This window comes from Chenopodium album, chromosome 23, assembly GCF_948465745.1.
Source record: "Chenopodium album chromosome 23, dcCheAlbu1.1, whole genome shotgun sequence".
Lineage (NCBI taxonomy): Eukaryota > Viridiplantae > Streptophyta > Magnoliopsida > Caryophyllales > Amaranthaceae > Chenopodium > Chenopodium album.
This window is the reverse complement of record NC_137856.1, coordinates 25,243,929-25,265,614: the sequence shown is the minus strand read 5'-3', so window position 1 is coordinate 25,265,614 and position 21,686 is coordinate 25,243,929. Positions and strand designations below refer to the sequence as shown.

At 35.3% G+C, this 21,686-nt stretch overlaps 2 protein-coding genes across 2 annotated transcripts; one reads left to right on the top strand and one right to left on the bottom strand.

Moving 5' to 3' along the window:
• The first annotated feature begins 2,695 nt into the window (after window positions 1–2,695).
• On the top strand, window positions 2,696–6,478 carry LOC145608262 (uncharacterized). Its single transcript, XM_081663874.1, has 5 exons — window positions 2,696–3,761; window positions 4,150–4,644; window positions 4,764–4,913; window positions 5,007–5,440; window positions 5,549–6,478. Exons 2-5 carry the CDS (start codon window positions 4,212–4,214, stop codon window positions 6,326–6,328), a joined length of 1,797 nt encoding a protein of 598 aa, XP_081520000.1. The 5' UTR covers window positions 2,696–3,761; window positions 4,150–4,211; the 3' UTR covers window positions 6,329–6,478.
• Window positions 6,479–8,849: 2,371 nt separating this feature from the next.
• Window positions 8,850–20,706, bottom strand: LOC145608825 (uncharacterized). The gene is made up of 8 exons (XM_081664418.1): window positions 20,368–20,706; window positions 18,429–18,569; window positions 18,156–18,251; window positions 17,930–18,056; window positions 16,424–16,533; window positions 15,168–15,248; window positions 9,703–9,785; window positions 8,850–9,547 (listed from the first exon to the last, which is right to left on the bottom strand). The coding sequence occupies exons 1-8, from the start codon at window positions 20,656–20,658 to the stop codon at window positions 9,331–9,333; spliced, it is 1,146 nt and encodes a 381-aa protein (XP_081520544.1). The 5' UTR covers window positions 20,659–20,706; the 3' UTR covers window positions 8,850–9,330.
• Window positions 20,707–21,686: the final 980 nt, after the last annotated feature.

Here is a 21,686-nt window from a genome sequence, read left to right as displayed (position 1 = left end):
AGAATTCTAGAGAAAGAAAGAGAAGTGAGAGGTGGTTGCATTTCTGTATATTAGGGTTTATGTTTTTTTTTTTTTGAAAAAAAAAATTATTTTAATAGTTTTGATGGAATTTTTTTAAAAATCATCGGAAATCTATCGAACCTTTCTTGCAATGTAAAGTTAAAACATAAAACCAAACTCAAAGAGATTTCTAGACATGACTAGCTAAACTCCTTGTTTTTGGTGGTTTTATAGTAATTGCTTGAACAATTTCCCACCTTCCAATTTTTTGTCTCTTTTACTATTATAAATTTCTTAATTACAATATTCTTTACTAATTACTTCAATTATCAACCATTGATTTACTCTAACATTATAAACAGTTATAAATAGGTCGATGATATGTCACTAGATTGGTTTGGTATAGACAAGTTGACCATTTGTGCTAGAAATTGGATGCATACATTGATACATGTAATGTAAAATGAATTCATCGGTACATGAAAACTATTCAAGACTTATGCACTTTGATGGTGGGAGTTTTTTTACTCTTCCGTATTATTTTTATGGGTTCAGTCAAGTTATTTGACCTAGAAAATATCAATACGTACATGTGCTAGTTTTATTTTAATTAATACGCTATTGATGATTATTAGTTTGTTCTACATAAAAGATTACGTAATTTACGTATAACGCAAAGTTAACATTTGTTTTAACTACTACTCAGCGTTTTCATATCTAAACTAATCCTTTTTTCTTTGGTTATACAATAGTCATCTGCTATTGTCAAACAAAAAAAAAAAAAAAAATACAATAGTCATCATATTATGACAAATTGCATATTGCTGTGCTGGAATAACTTCATCGCAAATTAACCTTTGAAGAAGATGATATCTGGAGATCCAGAAGCTTCTATAAACATGGTATCACGGAGCAAAGATGATGAGGTCATTGTCCCCATTCCTTCCCAGCTTAGTGAGTTAACTTATCTCTCTCTTTATTTCTTGTTGATTTTTTTTCAACGAATTGAAACTCTTTCTAGTTAGTACAGTCTGTATTTTTCACTTCACCGTTGTTCAAATGATTTTTTTTATTATAATTAAATCAAATGAAATTATAAAGCAAAAGCCGAAAAAAAAAAAATGAAATTAAAGCTTATCTAACAATAACAAAAAAGAATAGGGTGCGAGTATGGAGTAGCTTGCTAAATGTTACTACGAAGTATATTTTCCTAAGTACAAATAATTAAGGTAGTGCTTGGCAGCGTTTTTTGTTTTCAATACCACTAAACCTAACAAATGGGTCGTTCGGGTTGGGTATAGGTCGGGTCAATTTCGGGTCGGATTGTTTCAGGTCAAGTCATTTCGGATTTTGGGTATGATTCTGGTCATGTATCATGACGAGTTCGTGTCAAGTTGAGTTCGAGTCTGGTTAATTTCGGGTCGGGTATGTTCATATCAGACATTTTCGGGTCAAGTATGTTCAAGTCATATTCGGGTCGGGTCAAAATCAGGCCAGGTCATGTTCGGGTTGCTCTAATTGTAGATTAGGCTCAAATCAATAATTTTATATTTTGTTATTGTTATAATAAGAACTATCAATTCAGTTTATGAGCTTAGCTACGATTGAAGATGAAAAATTTTGAGTTATTTTTTACACCAAACATTTTCAGTTCAAAGATAAGATAATTTTAGTTCGGGACATTTTGAGTATCAGGTTTGTTCGAGTCAAATACTTCCAGATAATTTCGAGTTGGGTCAACTTTGGGTAAGGTCAGGATCGGGTCAACTCTATTTTCGGGTCGAGTCAATGTTGGGTTTGGAGTCGATGTTTTTGGGTCAATTTCGAGTCATTCAGGTGTGGGTAAAGATTGCCAAGTCTAGCTACAATCATTGAATTGTAGCTAAGGATTTGCTTGTAATCTAGCTACCCACTCCATTTCATAATAATTGCAGCATTAGGGAAGGCACAAAGTTTTAGGAGAAGTATAAGGTAAGGACCAAGGGGGGATTTTATAATATAAAGTGCAATTAGTAGGGATGTATTTTTAATTGTAAATAATAATAATAATACTAAAATAAAATAATAAAATAAAACAAAAAGAGTAATGTAAGTGGTATTGATAGGAGAGAGAAATTTATTCTTTGGATTGCTAATCGTTAAGTATGACTTCTTTTGCTTTTAGTTATATCGTTATCCATTTTGAATGATAGAAATTTATTTGGGATCAACAATTGGCCCAAAAAAGAGTGACGGCCCAAATAAAAGCCCAGCATTGCATTATGTTGTAGGTTTGGACTTGGATTTTTATGCTTAAGTTTAGTTCAAAACGACCAGATTTTTAAAAATTTAGGGTTCGTTTGGCATTGCTGTGGTTTTCTGTTTTTTGGTTTTTCGGTTTTCAAACTCATATGATATAAGTCATATAATTAAACAAAAATTAGTCAAACTTATTAAAATCATGACAATTTTGAAAACTGACAATAGAAAAGTAGAAACACCTTTTTCTTGTTTCCTATTTTTGGTTTTTTGTTTTCAAAAAAAAGAAAATTGAAAACAGAAAACAATGCCAAACAAGCCCTTAATTACTATGTATGTTTTTGTTTTTTAGAAAAATTGAAAAAAATAATCTCACCTTTAACGTATCTGCTCAAAATAATACCACCTTTGCGTATTTTAGAAATAATTCCACCTTATACCCCCAATCTTCTCAAAATGACCATTCATTTCATGACTGATTGATTGAATGGGTAACCTGTTTTAAAAGGTGATTTGACACGTGTTACCTTTTAATTGGGTTTTATACATAACTTTTTATAAAAAAAAAATAACGAAAAAAATTCCCTTCTTCTTCCTACCCCAACCACTCGCCGGAACAACCATACCCAGCCACCGTCTTCCCGGATTCGCCACAACAATCAAGCTGCAACGCCGCTCCACCATCATGAGGCAACAACCTTCACCTCCCACATCGATCCAACACCACCAAGCCGCACTCACCAATCACAACCCTTCTTAACTCCCCTGCTTCGCCCAGCCACACCAACAACCCCACACCAATCATTAACTGTTGCCGCATAAATCAACCACCGCACCACCTCCAAATTCGCCCAACAGTACATACCCCACAACAACCACCACTCCACAATTACCCCAACCTCCCAGCGCGACAGCCTTCAAAACCGCATCCAGCAACATTGCTACCACCGTCCCCAACTACCGTCAACACCATTTTAGCCCTCACAAATCGCAGACACAAGCAATTCAACCCCAAATGGCCAAATAATCAAAACGGATTAATGAAATTATGCGACTGTGATTTTATTGATGATTTGAACAGCCAATTGTTGGTGATGTCGCTGCTAATCCCTGACATCAGCCAATTTAGGTGGGGTTTCAGGTGGTTCGGTTGGTATTTGCGGTGGTTCGAAGAGGCTGGGGTGCGAAATTGGTATTGGCCGAGGTGGTTGCGATGTTGGAAATGTGAGGCTAGGTTGTGATTTGCGGTGGTTAGGTAGGGTTGGAATGGTTTTCAGGGAAAGAGAAGGAGTGTTTCGCCGGTATTGGTGGGGCAGGGGTGCCGACGGCTAGGGTTATACTGTCGCCGGTGGGGGAAAGGCGATGCTAATGGTGGGGTGGGGTTGGGTTAGGGTGTTAGGGGATTTTTTTGGATAAAAACAAAAAAATTTGGTAAAAAGGCTCATTTTGGGAAGATGGGGTATAAGGTGGGATTATTTCTAGAACACGTAAAGTTGGAATTATTTTGAGCAGATGCATAAAAGGTGGGACTATTCTTTTCAATTTTTTCCTTTTTTTTTTTTTTGAAAGAATTATACTTCCTAGGTTTATATAGTTGCATTAATTTTCTAATAAAAGATGTTTTAAATTAGTTACATCACTTTCTTTTTTAACTAAATACATTTATTTCTTCTTCTCTATCTCTCTCTCTACTCTAAAAATTACTTACGAGTTCATGAAACAAAAGTGATGCAACTAAAAACATAGAGTAAGGATGTTATTGTTAAATGAATTAATACAACAAAAACATACTACCAAAAAGAAAAAAACAAACAGAGTGTTTTAATTGGTTATAATTTCTTTGGTGAACTAAAATTTTTGTGATTGATGTAAATTATGAGCGCTTACATTATTATGATCTTCTCTTGCTAGACCAAATAGATGAAGCAAGAAAAGACTTCTTGAAAAATGGAGTGCCTCTTTACCAAGCCGCTATGGAGGGAGACTGGGAGACGGCACACAACATTTTCAAGAAAGCTCCTAACTGGATATCTGCCTCGATCACTAAACGAGACGACACAACTTTACACATTGCAACAGCAGCCAAGCACCTTGATTTTGTACAAAATCTGGCAGACCTTATGATTAGTATAAATGATTACTTGGAATCAAAAAACATTCACAAAAATACGGCCTTCTGCTTTGCAGCATCATCCGGAATTGTCGACATTGCAAAATTGATGGTAGAGAGAAATAAAGACTTACCAGATATCAGAGGCAACGAAAACATGACTCCTCTTCATATGGCAATCCTTCTTGGCAAAAGAGAGATGGTAAAATACCTTATAAAAGTGACAAGTGATAGACTGTTGAACGATAAGGATCGCATTGGTATGATAACCAGTGCCATAGAGGCTGGTTTGTATGGTACATGAACATATCTTTGTAGCTCGATTCTTCTATTTTAAGTTTGTCAATCTCATGAACTTGATACACGGTATTTTACTTTTAACATTAAGAGCTGACCTTCATTTTATTTTGTGTAGACGTTGCGCTTCATTTCTTAGATAAGCATCCCCATTTGGCAATTGAACGCAATTCAAAGAAGGAGACTGTGCTGCACACTCTTGCTGCTCAAAGGCCTTTACAAATCAAAACTAGCGAGCAAAGCGTATGGAAAAAATTTCTTAGACGATGTATGTACTAACTTTGATTTTCTCCGTGACCTGATTGATGAAATAGTTTTAATGCTTCACAGATCAATAATTTCAACAGCAATTTTATTTCAGGCACTAACAAGGATGAAACAAAACATCAGATGGCATCAGCAATTCAACTGACTCAGAGAGCTTGGGACGAAGTCATAAAATTAAGTGAAAGTGAGATCTCAGACCTTATTGCAGAGCCGTGGCTGTTATTATTTGTTGCAGCAAAAATGGGGAATGTCGATTTCCTAATCACGCTAATCCGTTCATATCCTGATGTGATATGGAAAGTTGATGAGAAATGTAGAAGCATATTTCATATTGCTGTTATATATCGACATGAGAAAATCTTCAAGCTCATACATGAGATTGGAACCATAAAAGAATTTATTGCTACTTATAAGGATGACGATCAAAATAACATGCTACATTTAGCTGCTAAGATTGCACCTCGTGACAGACTCAACTGCGTGTCAGGTGCCGCTTTACAAATGCAAAGAGAGCTACTATGGTTTGAGGTTATCGATCTTACTAAACTCTTTTCCTTTAATTTTTGTCCATTTCAACATTATGCCTCTTACAGTCTTACAGAAACAATTAATCACTTTCTAACCAATCAATATTAGGCTGTGAAAGAGGTTGTTCAGCCCCATTATGCAGTGGCTAAGAATAAGGTGAGGAAGATCGTCCAAGATGGTGAGGATGGACATGAGCCTGGAAAAACCCCGCAAGATGAAGGGGGTAGAAGTGAATCTGAAAGTGACTTTGAAGATGATGATGATGATGATGATGATACGAGTGAATTTAAAAGAACACCCCAAACTATATTTACTGATGAGCATGAGAAACTACAATCACTAGGGGAGCAGTGGATGAAGAAAACAGCAGAATCATGTACTCTTGTCGCAACACTCATTACGACTGTAAATTTTACAGCCGCTTTTACCCTACCTGGTGGTAATGATGATAAGGATGGGCATCCCATTTTGTTAAATGAAGCATATTTCAAGGTGTTTGCAATATCCAATGCAGTTTCATTGTTTGCTTCGTCAACTTCCATCTTAATGTTTCTGTCAATCCTGACATCGCGATATGCAGAACGTGATTTTCTTAAGGTACTACCTTACAAGCTCATGGTTGGCCTAACATCTTTATTCATCTCCATAGCTACTATGATGGTTGCTTTCACTGCCACGTTCTTCATCACCTTCCAACGCGACTCCATATGGATACCAGCACCTATCGCGTTTCTAGCAGTTATTCCAGTTTTGCTATTTGCGTTTCAGCAGTTTCCTCTTTTGTGGGATGTATATCGGTCAACATATATATCTTCTACTTTGTTTCAACCAAGTTCCCAACGAACACTTAGCTGGAAAAATAATAGGCCAAAAGGAAAAATGAGTTAGAAGGAAGTACCATGTTTTGTTAACCAGGAAAGCTCTGCATAATAGCCGGATATGGATGCTCCCTGTCTGCCTTTTCAGATTTTCTTTTAAAATTGTTGTATTAGTCCATTGTCATCCATATATGAAATTCCTATTTTGGATTTTTTTGGATTTTCTTGGGATTTTTTTTTTTTTTTAAGGATTGAAATTTTTTTCCCACAGCTGTTATGATTTTAATTGGAAAATTCTCTTGGTAATACCTAATTGTAAAAAAAAAAATACTATTAATCTTATATTTTTTATATTTGGAACGCTAAACGTCGTCCTCAAATCTCCAATTAACGCCCGCAAAATAAACTAAAATTACGTATTTATCCTAGCTATAAAAATAATTAATTTTACCTCAATTTAACAATTTTACGCTCCCCAAAATTTTAAACTGTTCTTTCTAGTGACTTATGAGCGTTCTCCTCCGTTAAAGCATTCTCCATTAAAGTGGGGCAATGCGCTTTTTCCCCTCATTGATGCAGCTTTTGACATTATGAGCTTTCTCCATATGACTCCACTATTGAAGCACCACCGCCATTACTACCTCCTCGCCAGCCACCTCCACTAACACCAACATCCACCAAGCCCATCACCACCATAAGTGGCTTCTGAATTTTTTTTTTTCTTTTTTTTTTTTAAAACGAAACGCCTAAAATTCTCGTAACCCGCAGGTGGAAACGCCTAGATTTTTCGTTCCCACCTGCAGGTTACGAAATATCTAGGCGTTTCTTTTTACCTTGCAAAACTGCGAGTTACGATATTTTCGGCCGTTTCTCAGCCACCAACATAAACTCCATCGCACCCCACCTCGCTTCTTTACTACCAATTCCTTAAACTTAAAACTCTTAATTTTGTTGTTAATTAAGGATTTCCCATTCAGAGGTCCAAATTTCTATATTGTTATTGTTAAACAATTAATTTAATTTTTTTTTCTTTTTTTTATATGTTCAATGGATGAAAGGTCTATGTGTTTAGTGGATGCTCATGAGACAGCTTTAATGGAGAAGTCAGAGGTGATTTCTATGGATGAGAGTGAGGAGGAAAAGGGGCAAAATGGTTTTTAAAGTTAAAATGCGGGCATTAGTAGGTAAAATGAGCGCGACATTTAATATAGCTCTAAGCAATTCATGACATTAATGATGTCTTTTTATTATTATTTTTTTAACAATAAAAAATACTTCCTCCGTTCTTTTACTTGCAACACACCTTTTAAGCACACAGTTTTAGGAGATGATTAGTGAGGGCAAACGGAGGAAGTATAACGACGATTTTATTAATATAATTTTTACACGAAAATTAGAATAAGGTTAAGTATCATTTGTAAAAATTATAATGAAAAATTTGTCCGTTTACATTACATAAACCCGACCTCAAAACACGTGCCACAAGGCTGTGTTGCAAGTAAAAGAAAACGGAGGAAGTATAACTTAAATATTTTTTAAACAATTTAATTAAAAAAAACACTCACCCCTCCCCGCCAACCTTCTCCCCTTCCGGCAACACCTACCCTCTGCCCCTTTCAGCCACCCATATGCTCCCATCCCTCAGCTCTTTCTCTGCCTCACTGCACCTCCCTAATCCCAGCCACGCCTTCAGAAGCTCGTGTGTTGATCATCGCTTTTATGTCTTGACACCACTATAATCCCTCAAAACGTTGATAAAAAATTAATTTTAGTTCACCAAAGAAAATTTCCACTCAACAAAAAAAAATAAAAAAAATAAAAAAAAAATAAAGAAAATTTCCCAAAAAAAAATTAATCTATACTTATGTATTAAAAAACGTTCCTAAAAACGTTTATGTTCCACGTAGATCTACACTAATATTGTGCCACATCACTACACTTATGCCACGTCACCACTAGCATTGTAGCAATGTATTCATGTCACTATTGAGAAAAAAACATCCCACAAGATTTGAACATGTGACCTCATGTATATGAGATCACATTCTTACCATCTTAGCCAATAATAACTCATGTTATTCATACACACATAAATTATTATATGTTTAAGTAAACACATAAATAATTATACAACGTAGAGAAAAATTAATAAAAACGAATAGATTTAACAAAATTAAGACAATGTTAAGTCTTTTTTTTTTACCAACATTATGTCATTATATATAATTAAAAGTAGTAATCCGGTGCAACGCCCGGCCTACACACTAGTTTAACTTTAAAAGCTTATTACAATTATCCCACATCCTATCTGCCCTTTGATTTTTTGACTACCTTTACTTGTAACTTAACAACAAATTAATTCAAAATTTTTGTTTTGAGATAATTATATTAGTCATCAAGATAAAATATTGGAATGACAAATGATTGTTTAATTAATAAATGTAAATAATACTGTGTATAAAGATAATGAAACAATAATAATATCTTATTAATCTCTACACATCAACTTGTAGTACACGTTCTCAAAAAAAAAATCAACTTGTAGTAGACAACATAATTTATAGGAGAGTAAATCAACCAACGCTATAAAACTAGAAAAATATTATCATGATCACATGATCAAAGTAAATGCCTAAATAATCTCTCCACTAATCATCTTAACATACTGATGATGTTTTTATTTGGTGTTTAGAGAGCCACAAGGGCAGGTGATGAGAATCGATCCTAAGATCTCTTGAAACCGGGAGGAGAGCTCTAACCACTTGAGCTATCCCTCACTCTCAACATACTGATGATGTTGAGTTGTGCTTTTAAGTTGAGGGTAGTTATTGTTATTGTTTACGTTGATTGTTACCGGTTAGAGGGTAAGTGGGTTAGTAATGGAATAGTGATTTCCTATTATTTAGCTTTGGTAGTTTTTATCAATAGCTTATTTAAGGAAATGGATGTATCTCAGTATTATAAAGCAATAATAAATTCAACGTTCATTAGTTTTGCTCATTTCTCTTTTCTTTAGTTTTATCTTTTATATTTAACAGCTTTGGGAAACAACTGTAAATCGAATAGTCAATTTTAACAGACATAGCCAGTCCTCATTTTACGAGTAATGGACCTGCCCATACGAAGGCGCCGAGTAGTAAGAGCCTCTAACAAAACATCCACAGTATCTTCTATAGCTTCACCCTGTTTATCAAGACAATATGAACTGAATTGAGGAATAAGCTGCAATTCATAAAGAAGGCCAGCAGCTGCTGCTGCTGTGCAAGTGCGATCCCATGATGGTTGGGGCCTGCACTCAAAACAAAAGGAGCAGTCAGTAAAAGAAACACGATACCCTATGAGGTAGTTACATGTACATACAAAGAATTTTCTCAAGGAAATTAAGGAAAGAATCAGAAGGCGATAATGAGGTGGTAAAAGCATAAATTAATTTTTACAACTCGCCTAAGTCTGTGCATTGCTGAAGCACCTGTTGCAACCGATATGCAAGATATGTCATCCTCTCCCCACTCAAGTTTTGCTCGCTCCTGGATGATTACATAGTTATTACATCATACATATACTTTAAAATTAATGAAAAGACTCATAAATCATAAGCATACAGGAAGCTCAAGGAATCTGTACAATGAATGAGAAAATAGATTCATCAAAATTCAAGTATTTTCAGGATATGAACTGTTAAAGACTTTACATAATGAAAATCAAATATACCAGAGAAAAATCATCCACAAAATTCAGTTAGATAAGATAAAAAGGAGAAACAAGCATCAAATTTGAGCTAGATCACGTTATATTAATGCTCAAGGGCTTGGAGTTTTGACAGTGTAGGCGTGTAGCCACTTAATAAAATTGCATTCATGGTGTTGGTAACAGTTGCTGATCTTTAAAGTTGCATCTCCCAAGTGATTACAACCATTGCAACAGAGATATTAAGATTTTGATTCATCTACGTGATCCAATCTAAATTTATTTTCAAAAGCTGCACTTTAAATGAACCTCTGAAACTTCCCTAATCATGTGACAACATAAGGTCTAGATTTAATGAAGTTGATAGAATAATCACAATTATATAGCTTTGAATTATGATAAACTGCCTTTATTATGAATCATACTCACTCTGTTCTATAAAGATGTTAATATGTTATACTTTGCATTTTACACGGTATCAAATGCATACCTTTGACCTTTAATATCTAACCTTTTATCCTAAGAAAAGTACATTTTAATAATCCCAACTATGGACGACTTATTTCTAATAATCCCAACTAAGGTTTATTTCTTTAATCATCCCAAGTTATTCCCAACTATGATATGCAAATGGTCCCAATGACCGGTAACCTGAGTTTTTTTATCGGTTTTAATAGCCACGTGTTAACACGTAATTGGTCCAAAATTTTTTTTTAAAAAAACCCCAAAAATTCTCAGCCACCTTCCCCTACCGCGAAAACCTAACAACACCCCTAAACTCACCAGAAGCCGGCCAGCCGCCCTCCTAACCACCGAAACTGACTAGTCGGCCCTCAAAAACCACAACTGACCTAGCCCCGACCCCGGAAACAACCTACACAGCCTTCCCGATCCTAAAACCACCAACAACTCCAACGAAACCAGGTTAGGTTTTTGGGATCGGGGTGGCTGCGCTGGGTCCGCCGACCGGGAGAAACTTCTGACTCACCAGGCTCCAATTTAGGCATCTTCAATGCACAAGAAGCAGACGGGGGGCTATGTTGGCCATTAGAAGGTGCAGCTTGGCCTTGGTGTTTTAAGCGCAGCCTTTTCAATGGCCTCTCGGGCTCATCCTACACCTCATCCTGCACTGGAGCACATTGTCCCATTCTTGCAACACATTTGGCAACATTCTTGTTGGTGAACTTTCCCATCCAGTTCCTTATGCTATTCACTCTCAGCCTCTTGTCCCTCTTGTCTTCAGCAAAGAACCAAGCAGAACGATCCCTTCGGGGGTCGGGGCTAGGTCAATTGGGGTTGTGGAAGGCCGGCCGGGCGATTATTGGGGGTGGCCGATTTCGGCAATAATGGGGGTGGCCGGCCGGTTTCCGACGAGGTTAGGGAAAGGGTTTAGGTTTTGCGGTGGGGGAAAGTGGCCGGGAATTTTTTGGTTTTTTTGTTTATTTGTTAATTTTTTATGTTTTTTAATTTTTTTTTTCTTAATCACGGACCAATCACGTGCTAACACGTGTCATGGTTACTTGTTATATCAGGTCCTTAACTTGGTGTTGACCGATTGGGACTATTAGAGTTAGAGGCAAACGCATAGCATAGTTGAAATTATAAAAAATAAAAATAAAAAACAACTTTGTTGGGATTATTAGAAGTCGTTCATAGTTGGGATTATTGAAGTGTAATTTTCCTTTATATTATTAGTAAAAATCTGTTATGGATTCAGCTAGAGGTCCGGCCAGCCCATCAAAGTCTATTCAAGGAGGCCCAAATCAGAAGTGCACAAGGTTCAGCAAGGAGGAGCAAGTAACGGTCTGTTAGGGGAGTCAACGAGAGCAAGTTGAGTCAATCTCAACAAAGAAGAAGAGACAAATATCATTAAGAGTTTATTAGGGAAAGTAGCAATAGTAATTTCTATGTCTTGTTTTGGTTGTGCTATTTTTATGTCTATTAGTCACATGTATTTCTTTAGTAATGGGATAGCTTAGTATAAGATAGAAGGGAGTGTAGAGTCAAGTATCCAGAAATTAAGTAAGAACATCCTTGAGAGTAGTAGCCTAAAGCTACCATGAGATTGATGGCCTTAAGCCATTGACTATCCTTGCAATCATTAATTTCAATCAATCAAGTAGTAATCAAGCTTTCCCTTAATTTACTGTCCTTATTAGCATAAACTTGTTGTAAGGAACCGGTCTTTGACAAAATCATGAAAAATGTACATTACAAAAGTACACATTGCAACAAATTTATCAAGACCTCACATAAAAATATTAAAAATTGTGCATGATAAACTTCAGACAAAGTTTTACAAGTTTAACCACATGAATAATGTTGTAGCTTCTTTATGCAACAAAAGTATATAAAATTCAAAAACACATAAAATGCTTAGGATATGGGACTTTAGACTTCTTTCCTACGCCGTACAATTATAGAGCTGGGGTGTCAAATGTCTAATGAAAACTTCTTTCATATTTGCAGTTGTACAACGCAGTTGTACAACGCAGTTGTACAACGCAGTTGTTTAGGTGGTCAAGTGTCTACTTGTTATCGCTAGGTCAAGAATAAAAAAAGTATTTTAATGAAACTGAAGCCAAGTAAAGATGCATACATGAGACCTTTCAAGACCCTTAAGCCATGTAAAGCTGCATACAAGAGACCTTTCAAGACCCTTAAAGCCAAGCAAAGCTGCATACAAGACACCTTTCAAGACCCTACTAGGACCCTTGTATACTAGGAACAAACCATTTTCCCCTATTTTTTTTTTTTTAAGGTTGTGCATGGTAATAATTTTAATGTTGATAAATTCTATGTTACTCGGACTCTTCATTTTACCTCAAATACCCGTGTCGGACCCTCGACCCTCGGACATGGGTATGACACATGGACACTTCATTTTAGTTGAAAACTATAGAATTTTTTCACAAAATAGCCGAGTCGGACACTAGGACACGTACCCGTGTCGGACATGGGTACCCGAGTCCGAGTAACATAGGATAAATTAGGTATTTAGGCTACAATTTAGTATTGGAATAATTGACAACAAGAATCCCACGTTTCCTCTTCTCTAAACACTCTCATCTTTTGATTAATTAAGAATAATCCAATATAGAGTTTGGTCCACATAGAAAGCCCAAGATGGTCCTTACCAAAAATGATGGGTATGGAAGGAGTAACTCCTATGTATATAAAGTGGTTCATCATACCCTCTTTCTCCAATGTGGGACAATTCAGGAGTGCATACGTATAGGTTCCATACTTATTTCACTTGTAAGTGTTTTTTAAATTCAAAGCTAAGTGGAAAGGTAATCAAATACAATTCTCTTAGGAGCTAGACATCCCGCTGAAGTATATCCTCATCTAGTTGCTTCAAAGACCCAGTGTAGAAGAGACCCACAACTTGGGCTCTAATACCATGATAACACACAAGGCTCAACATCTTCTCATATTGGTTTAGTGGGGGATCTAGGGGGGTACATAGAGTTACAACTGTACCCCCATTCCGCGAAGAAAAAAAAAAACTGATACAAAAAGAAATTGCCTGTGTATCTAATAGGCGGTCTCTTAGGTATTGTTATCAGTAATCTACCACAACAACCTAATCACCGCGCCTTTTTTGTACAAGTATTAAATTCTAAGAGACTGCCTATTTTAAAACTGGTCTCAGGCGGTCTCTTAGATGATATATATTCCACAGTAGTGCTTTTGAAAAAAGAGCTTTTGAACAAAGAGACCTGTTAGAGGTCTCTAGGTGATATTGTTTATTTTTCCACGGTAGATTTATACTTTTAATCAAAGAGAAATATTGTTACCACAACAGGTTGCTTAGACAATCTCTTTTTAAAAGATATTTCGTTACTCCATTATAAGCCTTGTTGTCGGAAGATAGGGTATATAGTACCAAATACTAATACAATAGTTAAATGGTTTATTAACTCAAAATTTAGTTAAGAAAAAATGACTACGCTCCACATATTACTTTGTATTTTGTAAATTTTTTTTATTAAACTTAATTTCGTACCCCCATTACTCAAATCCTAGATCCGCCACTGTATTGGTCAGTTTTGACTAGCAACCTCGGTAATTTTTTATTCACTGTCTTTCTAGATTGTAACCCATACTCCGTATATGTCAACCGTTACCACCACTACATGTATGTCATCATGTCCCAACGTCGCCATGGTCCATTGCTATTTCAATCCTAATAATTTTATATTTTTACAACACTGTTTTCTACTCCCTCCGTTCCCTAATGTTTTTTACGTTTGGAATTATGCGCGGTAATTAAGAAATTGTGTAAAGTTGAGGAATATTGGAATATTTCAATGATTGAAAGTACAAATTTATTGAAAAATACAATGTTGAGCATGTGGGGTGGAGAAATTAGAGGAAAGAGGAGAGAGAAAGTAATAATAAGTGTTGAAAAACTAATAAAATAATACAAAAAGTACAATAGCACATGGAAAAGTAAGGACTTTTGAGTAAAAAAATTGTAAAACAAGGGTATTTTAGTCCAAAATTTATGACCAAAATAGGAAAGATACTAAATGTAAAGAATAAAAAGGAACACCCTAAATGGAAACGTAAAAAAATATTTAGGAACGGAGGGAGTAGCTTCTATTTTTGCCTTGTTTTATCTACCACTTCCCCCTTTAATACTAGGGGGCATGAGCTCCAATCGTCTAATTGAGCTTAAAGATGAAGAAATTAGAAATATTGTTGGTATAGTAACTCCATGATTGTTGACTGCTAAAATCAAAAAAACCCTCGATCTTCTCATTAAAACTTAACAATATTATATATGAGTTGTAATGGCCATGTATTGGGTGGCTACTATTCACACCCATTTCAAACTTAGATTATCTTTGATAACTTGCACATAAGAAAAACATGTATTGATGAGTATTCACTCATCACACTTAGACCATCTTTTATGACTTGCACATAAGAAAATAACGTGGTCATGTGAGATCTTATTTGGTTTGTTTCTAATATAGACTATAGATCATAATACCTGATTCTTATGATTTACACAAATGCATAACTAAAGTTATAATATGTTTTACTTTTTTTAAAGGGGAAAGGCGAAGCTCATAGGTAAAAGAGAAACTTCCTCATATCAAAACAACCAGCCTCACAATAGCAGGTTCGTCTTCTCGAATTATAAGACATTCAACAATGAATAATTTATTCCCTTAATTAATGATAGTGATGAACTACAAAAACGAGGTTACCTTTAACCGCTTGAACATTGCCGTAGAATTGCTCCATGTTCCATCTATAAGAATGAAATTCAAGATTTTATCTTCACATGTCTGTGGAGCATCAAAAATATGGACAAATAAATTAGCGTAGTGGATTCAAACAAATAAGTGAAATCACAAAATATATACGAAGTACATATGGAATAAAAATAAATAAATAAAAAAATACTAAGAATGAGCATCTTGTTTTTTTTTTTAACACATAAAAGACGATATATTACTTAATTATAAAGTTTACACACCAAGTATTCCACAAATTAAAAACAAAAGGCCTGAAACCGTTGACAAAATATGAGGCAACTACATATGCTGAAGAAATCAAGCACTTAACAAACAGAAAATTAGTGAGCAAGCACTTAATTATGCTGAAGAATGAGCATCTTGTTATGATTTAGGAACCTTACACGAAAGAATATAATGTTAAAATTTAGGAAAATGTGTCCCTAACCATCTTATGTTTCCTATTTTTTTCAATTTATCACCTTGTGAAAGGAGTTCAAAAGGACATGGCGAGGGTGGGTATACAATCTTATCTGGCTTTAGACGAGAAATTTGGGAATAAATGGAGAAGAAGGATTGCCGTGGAAGATTATACGGAATGAGTATTGGTTCATGCAGCTGACCCCATCCCTTTGGGATTAAGGCTTTAATGATAATGCAAAATGGTATTTTAATAATGAAGACAATTACAAGGTGGTGATTTGTTAGGTTTATAGTTTTATACAAACATAAGGTGGTTAAATAATTAAAAGTTTTCATAGGGTGGTAAGTTGAAAAGGTGGAAACATTTGGTGGCTAAGGACAAACTCTCCTAAAAAAAAATTACTCCTTTTGTTCTTTACACACTATTTACAGTAAAACGGAGAAAACATTGACAATATATTCTCATAGAAATATAAGAAATAATAAAGAGATTTGAGAGCATTATTTAATTATTTTGCGGTAAAAAAATAATATTGAGAGGATGATAACGGGTCGGATTAGATTGAATTATGCACCATAATCTAACATTGACTTTGACTTGTAGTTGATGTCTAATTTTGTATGAATCCAACATTATACTCCCCTCACCAATGTATGATTCTACCCCCTTAATTCAAACATCACTCCTCCCTTACCTCCTAAGAATCTATAATGTGTACAAATAACAATCCATCATTCTCCACCATATACAATAGATGTTTAGTAATACATGAAGATATTAAAGCATAAGTATGCATAAGTACCTTGTCCAAATTGCTATCTTCGATACTTGGCGTATCACATAAGAAGTAATCCTTTACGGACTTGGGAATTCCAGGCTTACTAGGATACAGGCACCACACCATGTTTTTTCCTGAATATGTAAATGTATATCGTCAAGAGTGAGCGCTCAGCATGGTCTCGTGACAAGGAAAGCACATGAAATGAAATCCACTGAATACCACCATATCCACAACAAAATAAGTTTGGGGGGGGGGGGGGGGGGGGTTGGCATAAGAAGCATTAACTGAACTGCGGTAAAGTATTGGATTGGAGAACCAGATTCCAGAAACGTAACATAGGTTCACAGCAAACTTTTAATCAAATGAAAGTCAAACACATTCAAACAAAGCTAATTGAGTCAAATGAAAGTAAAACAAATTCAAACAAAGCTTTTTGAATCAAAAGGGAATTGTGTCCCTTGGCACACCAACACTAAGGCTATCTCTACCCTGATTTCGTTATAACATTGCCAACTGACCAATTCAAAATACACTGCCATGGTCCTAACTAAAGTCCACCAATTTTCAAAGGGGTACTAATTACTAAACTTGCAATCTAGCAGATAGCTAATCATCCAACCAAAATTTAAATATTCACTTAATAGTTGAAAGGATGAAATATGATGCAAATTATAACACAGCACAAAAAATACGAAATGAGAGAATGCAGTAGCAATATTGATAGTATCCTTAAAATTTGAGCTCCAATACTATGATTTATCATTTTATTGTTATCAGCTCGTCTGATCAATAACCTGACTAAATTAAAACCTGAACTTTAACAAAACAGGCAACAGTAAAGTTTCCTTTTCGTATATTACAGCCAATTTAGATTATTAATAGCTAGTCATTTTGCATTATCAACAAAAGATTACAAAGCAGCTTTAATATCAATATAATAATTAACTAACTATTTCATAACCATAACAGCACAATATAAATAAACAAAGGGAGTAGGTCCAAAGTCATTATAGTACAGCAAGCCTAATTCAAATCAAAATCAATGGAAACTGTGGAAGCCATTTACTACTAGTTGAATTCCTAGTACCACTTGGAGGTTGGAGATAAACTGCAGGATGGAGAGAACGGAAAATATTACTTCTTATTCCAGTCCCATTACCCATGACAAGGATCAGCTGAAGATATGTGAATAAATAAAATAAATAAATTAAAAATTAAAAAAAACAAGTAAAATAAAAGATATGGAATTGGCTATTCTAAACATGGCATGTTGGCAGTGAACGAGCTAAATGAAAAGCAAGAAGTTGGTTCCACGTAATTTACGAATTCGTTTGCAGCAAGTGCAATTGGAAACACAGGAGGCATGGCAACATATGAAACAATTTTGTAGAGCTACAGACACAATAAATATGAGACAATTTACCTGGGTTGGGCATCAAACTAATACAACTCTATAAAAGTCAAAAACCAATCATTAAGTTACAAAAGATGAACAAATTACCCTAGAAGACGCCATTAAAAACAAACCTGCTTTCTTAAATTCATTCCACATTGTGTCTTCATGTTCAGCAATACCATAGAGGCATAATGTTGCTGCCTGCACACCAAACACTTGCCATAACACCTTTCCTGTGTTGTTTTGCCGCAAAAAATCCTAGAAAAATAAGACAAAAGACAATTAATCATAGATATATGCCATCTGCTATTGCAAAGTTACTGAGGCGTGTTCTTAAAATGCAACAGAAACACAAACCTTAGGATGCATGTACAACCAAAATCGTATCCCATGCCAAAGTGGGCTAGGTTTGACTTTCAAGCACATGCAATCTTCTTCATTTGGAAGCCAACACTGGAAGCAGGGTAGACATCAATAACATGGTGAAATGATTTGATAATGCCAGAAAGGATTACCTAACATTACTTATACCAGGAAAAATATAGAGGCGGACCCAAAGAAAGTATCTAATAAGTACAAACCAGCATTCAAAATTTCAATAAATGCTAAAAAATTACAGAAATCAAATACCTTCTGACAAAGGTATCCTCGACTGCCAAGTAAACGACAAGCTATCTGTCGTGCTGAGAAAAACTGAAGCTTCATTTCTGAATCACTTAATGCCTTATAGGCTGCTCTATGCTTCTTATCCTCTTTAATTTTGAATTCACCCTGAAACATACATAAATGAACAGCTCAATAAACCCAAAAATCAAACATAAAACAACCCTCCTTTTTGTCTCTATCATGATTAGTGCAAAAAAGGTAGGAAAGGTCACTAATCTATTTTTCACACCAATGATTTATGTAACAATTACTTTATTGACATACTTGCAATGTGTTGCCTTTTTAAGGTCAAACCAGAACATTTATTATTTGTAATTTTCTTTTACAATGTTGAAGCATATTTAAAGAGCAATAAACAGATGGTGTGAAAAGTAGTGTTGTAAAAAATAAATCAGTGAATACCAAAGTAATTAAGCTCTGAATAGTAAGGGAAGATAATAGTCAAGAATGTTTACATCGTTACGGAAGGGGTACTTGTGAGTTGTGACATAATATCATTGGTATAGCAATACTCTTTTTGATGTAGTTCCTCTAAAATCTACCTTAATTACTCAAACAAAACCCTAATGCAGAACAAATCCTAGATGTGGCTCAAAAACAAAGCTAAAGACCTCCATTTTGGATTAGAATTAGAATCAAATTTATTTACTGAAATGCCATCCACATAGGGTCAAAAGCACCTTATTAGAAATCACTTCTTAAAGGAAGAAAACACACCCACGATTAGTAATATAAAAAGAAACAATTGTATGCCATAGATGGTGGAGAGAAATTAGGATTTATGATGCACTTTGCAATTAAGGATTGAATCACCATAAGACCAATTGAAGTCTTCGGACTCTATACCTTTTTCAATAAGATAAATTCTAAACAAGAAACAAATTAAGACAGCTACATGAAGTAGCCATTCTGGTAGTTGATATATTGACTTTGCGATGAACCAAATTATCAAATCTACAAAATCTACAAGCCACTTTGGGCTAGCATGAACCATATATCTGGAACGACAATGATTTGGACTTGGGTTAGATTTAACAATTTACATATCATATTCGGAAATCAATTTCACATATCATGATCAGGCTCCAGTTAGATGCGCCAAATAAAGTTTTATAGGGCAAACAGAAGCATCACATTGTTCGTGATTAAATTCAATTTGTTGATGACTTAATAGTAGTAATTGGATACAAATAGGGTCATTCATAGGATTCAATTCAGACTTCACATTTTCAGCTTCTAGGAAAAATCATTCAACATAACCTAAAAAATATTTTAAAATGAACCATACAATAGCCAAGCATAAACCTCGTTAAATTACACAAAGCGCCCTACAAGATGAAACAACTACTCCCTAGTAGAAAATACTACAACAGTACAACACCTCAAGTCCTCAAGTTCACCAAATTTATGTCACAACCTCAATTGCTATATTTAATTGATGTCACAATCGTAACTCTCGACTCTTATCAAGTTATCATTCGCAAGGACGATTTAGGCTCTATCCTAGTTCCTTTCATAATCAACAAAATTGTCACTGTCCCAAACTCCAAATTAGTCAATCAGGCTCATCCAACACACCCCCACCCCTTTTCTCCCACACCCATGTTCATTTATTCCACCCCCACCAAAAAAATAAAATAGGGGTTATTTCCCCACCATTCGAATTGACCAAGCAATTACAGAACAAATATAAAATCCAATTACAGAACAAAATGAAAACCCAACTACAGAACAAATTGAGCAAACAATTACATAAAAAGACATTAATTACATAAAAAGACATTAAGTTTTCATAATCCTAACCCAATTCATTACATAATCACCACAACAACAAATAATAATGAAACAGTAATCTGAAAAATTCAGAAAAAACACAAGAAATGAGAAAGAAAGAGTAACATACAGTGAGTCGACCACCATTGCCACCAAAATTCATCTGAACAGCAGTCTCTGTTTCCAAAGCCTTCAAGTAATGAATGGCATCAATGACAGAAGCAGGAACAGGGGAATTAGTGCCCCAATTCTGCCACTCTTGCAATGTGAGAATCCCATCAATGGGGTCCCTTGTTGAAGGTGGAAGAGAGAGTGACCTTGTTGTTGATGACCTTGAGAAGGAATTGATAATGGAGGTTTGGCTTTTGGTTCTACTAAGAGTTCTACTACTGATTCTATGAGAAGGGTTCATTGGAATCATAATCAGGGTTTTGAAGGTGGAAAAAGCAGAAAAGAAGGAGAAGGGAAGACTGCATTTTTGTGACAAGGGTCTGGTTTGTGACCACATTGGCTAGGCTAGGGTTTGGCTTGTGTTTTGTTTTCCCACTTAGCCCCTAGGGATGTACTCTTTTCTAATCCTAGAGATAAAAATAAGGCTCGACGTGGTGGCGTGGGTCGTATCGGTGTCATGATTGGTGGTGGTTGACTTGGTTGTTTTAGAAGTGGTGGATGGACTAAAGTTAGAGAAATAAAATATGGAAAAAACTTAGTAAGGGCAAGTGTGTCTCTTTGCTTGAAATGACGGTGGTTTGATAATTTCTGATGGTGTTATTTAACAATCCATAAAAAATAAAATCCAATCTCATGTGGGACGTATCTGATATGAGCTTTTGTGTCAAATTGGTATTGTAAAACTTTACTTGCATGTTACAATATGGGGCGAGAAATTAGGGGTGAGCAAAAATTCCGGGTACCCGGAATTGGAACCGGAACTGGTTAGGAACCGGCGGGTCCGGAACCGAGATTGGACCCGGTGGTTCCAATTCCGGGTAATAAATTAAGGACCCGGTTATAACCAATTCCAATTCCAATTCTCAACTTTTTGGAACCAGAACCGGTTGGGTACCCGGTTACCCAATATATCCTAAACTAAATAAATTTTAGATAATAAAAATATGTTAAATGTATCTAATTTGTAAAATAAAAAAGTATTATTAATACCTAACATGAATACAAATAGCTTAATGCATATATAAATATAAGTATTAAACACTAATAATGATACTAACTAAAATAAGAATTATAATTTGTATTATATTTTAAAAATTACATACATTAGTGGGTACCCGGAACCGGAACCGGTACCCGGTGGTACCAATTCCAATTCCTAAATTTTAGGACCCGGTTAAACCAATTCCAATTCCGGTTCCGAATTTTAGGTCCCGGTTCCAACCAATTCCAAGTCCGGGTCCTAAAATTTTGACCGGGTACCCGGTTTGCTCACCCCTA

What these genes read in the sequence shown, in the direction of transcription:
- LOC145608825 (XM_081664418.1), bottom strand. Translation starts at nt 20,658, where the DNA reads ATGATTCCAATGAACCCTTCTCATAGAATCAGTAGTAGAACTCTTAGT. An exon ending in GGTTGTACATGCATCCTAAG is followed by an intron (nt 18,057 to 18,155) that starts GTTTGTGTTTCT and finishes TTATTTTTCTAG; the next exon opens with GATTTTTTGCGGCAAAACAA. An exon ending in TCAGCAATGCACAGACTTAG is followed by an intron (nt 9,548 to 9,702) that starts GCGAGTTGTAAA and finishes TTTTGAGTGCAG; the next exon opens with GCCCCAACCATCATGGGATC.
- LOC145608262 (XM_081663874.1), top strand. Translation starts at nt 4,212, where the DNA reads ATGGAGGGAGACTGGGAGACGGCACACAACATTTTCAAGAAAGCTCCT. An exon ending in GAAAAAATTTCTTAGACGAT is followed by an intron (nt 4,914 to 5,006) that starts GTATGTACTAAC and finishes ATTTTATTTCAG; the next exon opens with GCACTAACAAGGATGAAACA. An exon ending in GAGAGCTACTATGGTTTGAG is followed by an intron (nt 5,441 to 5,548) that starts GTTATCGATCTT and finishes AATCAATATTAG; the next exon opens with GCTGTGAAAGAGGTTGTTCA.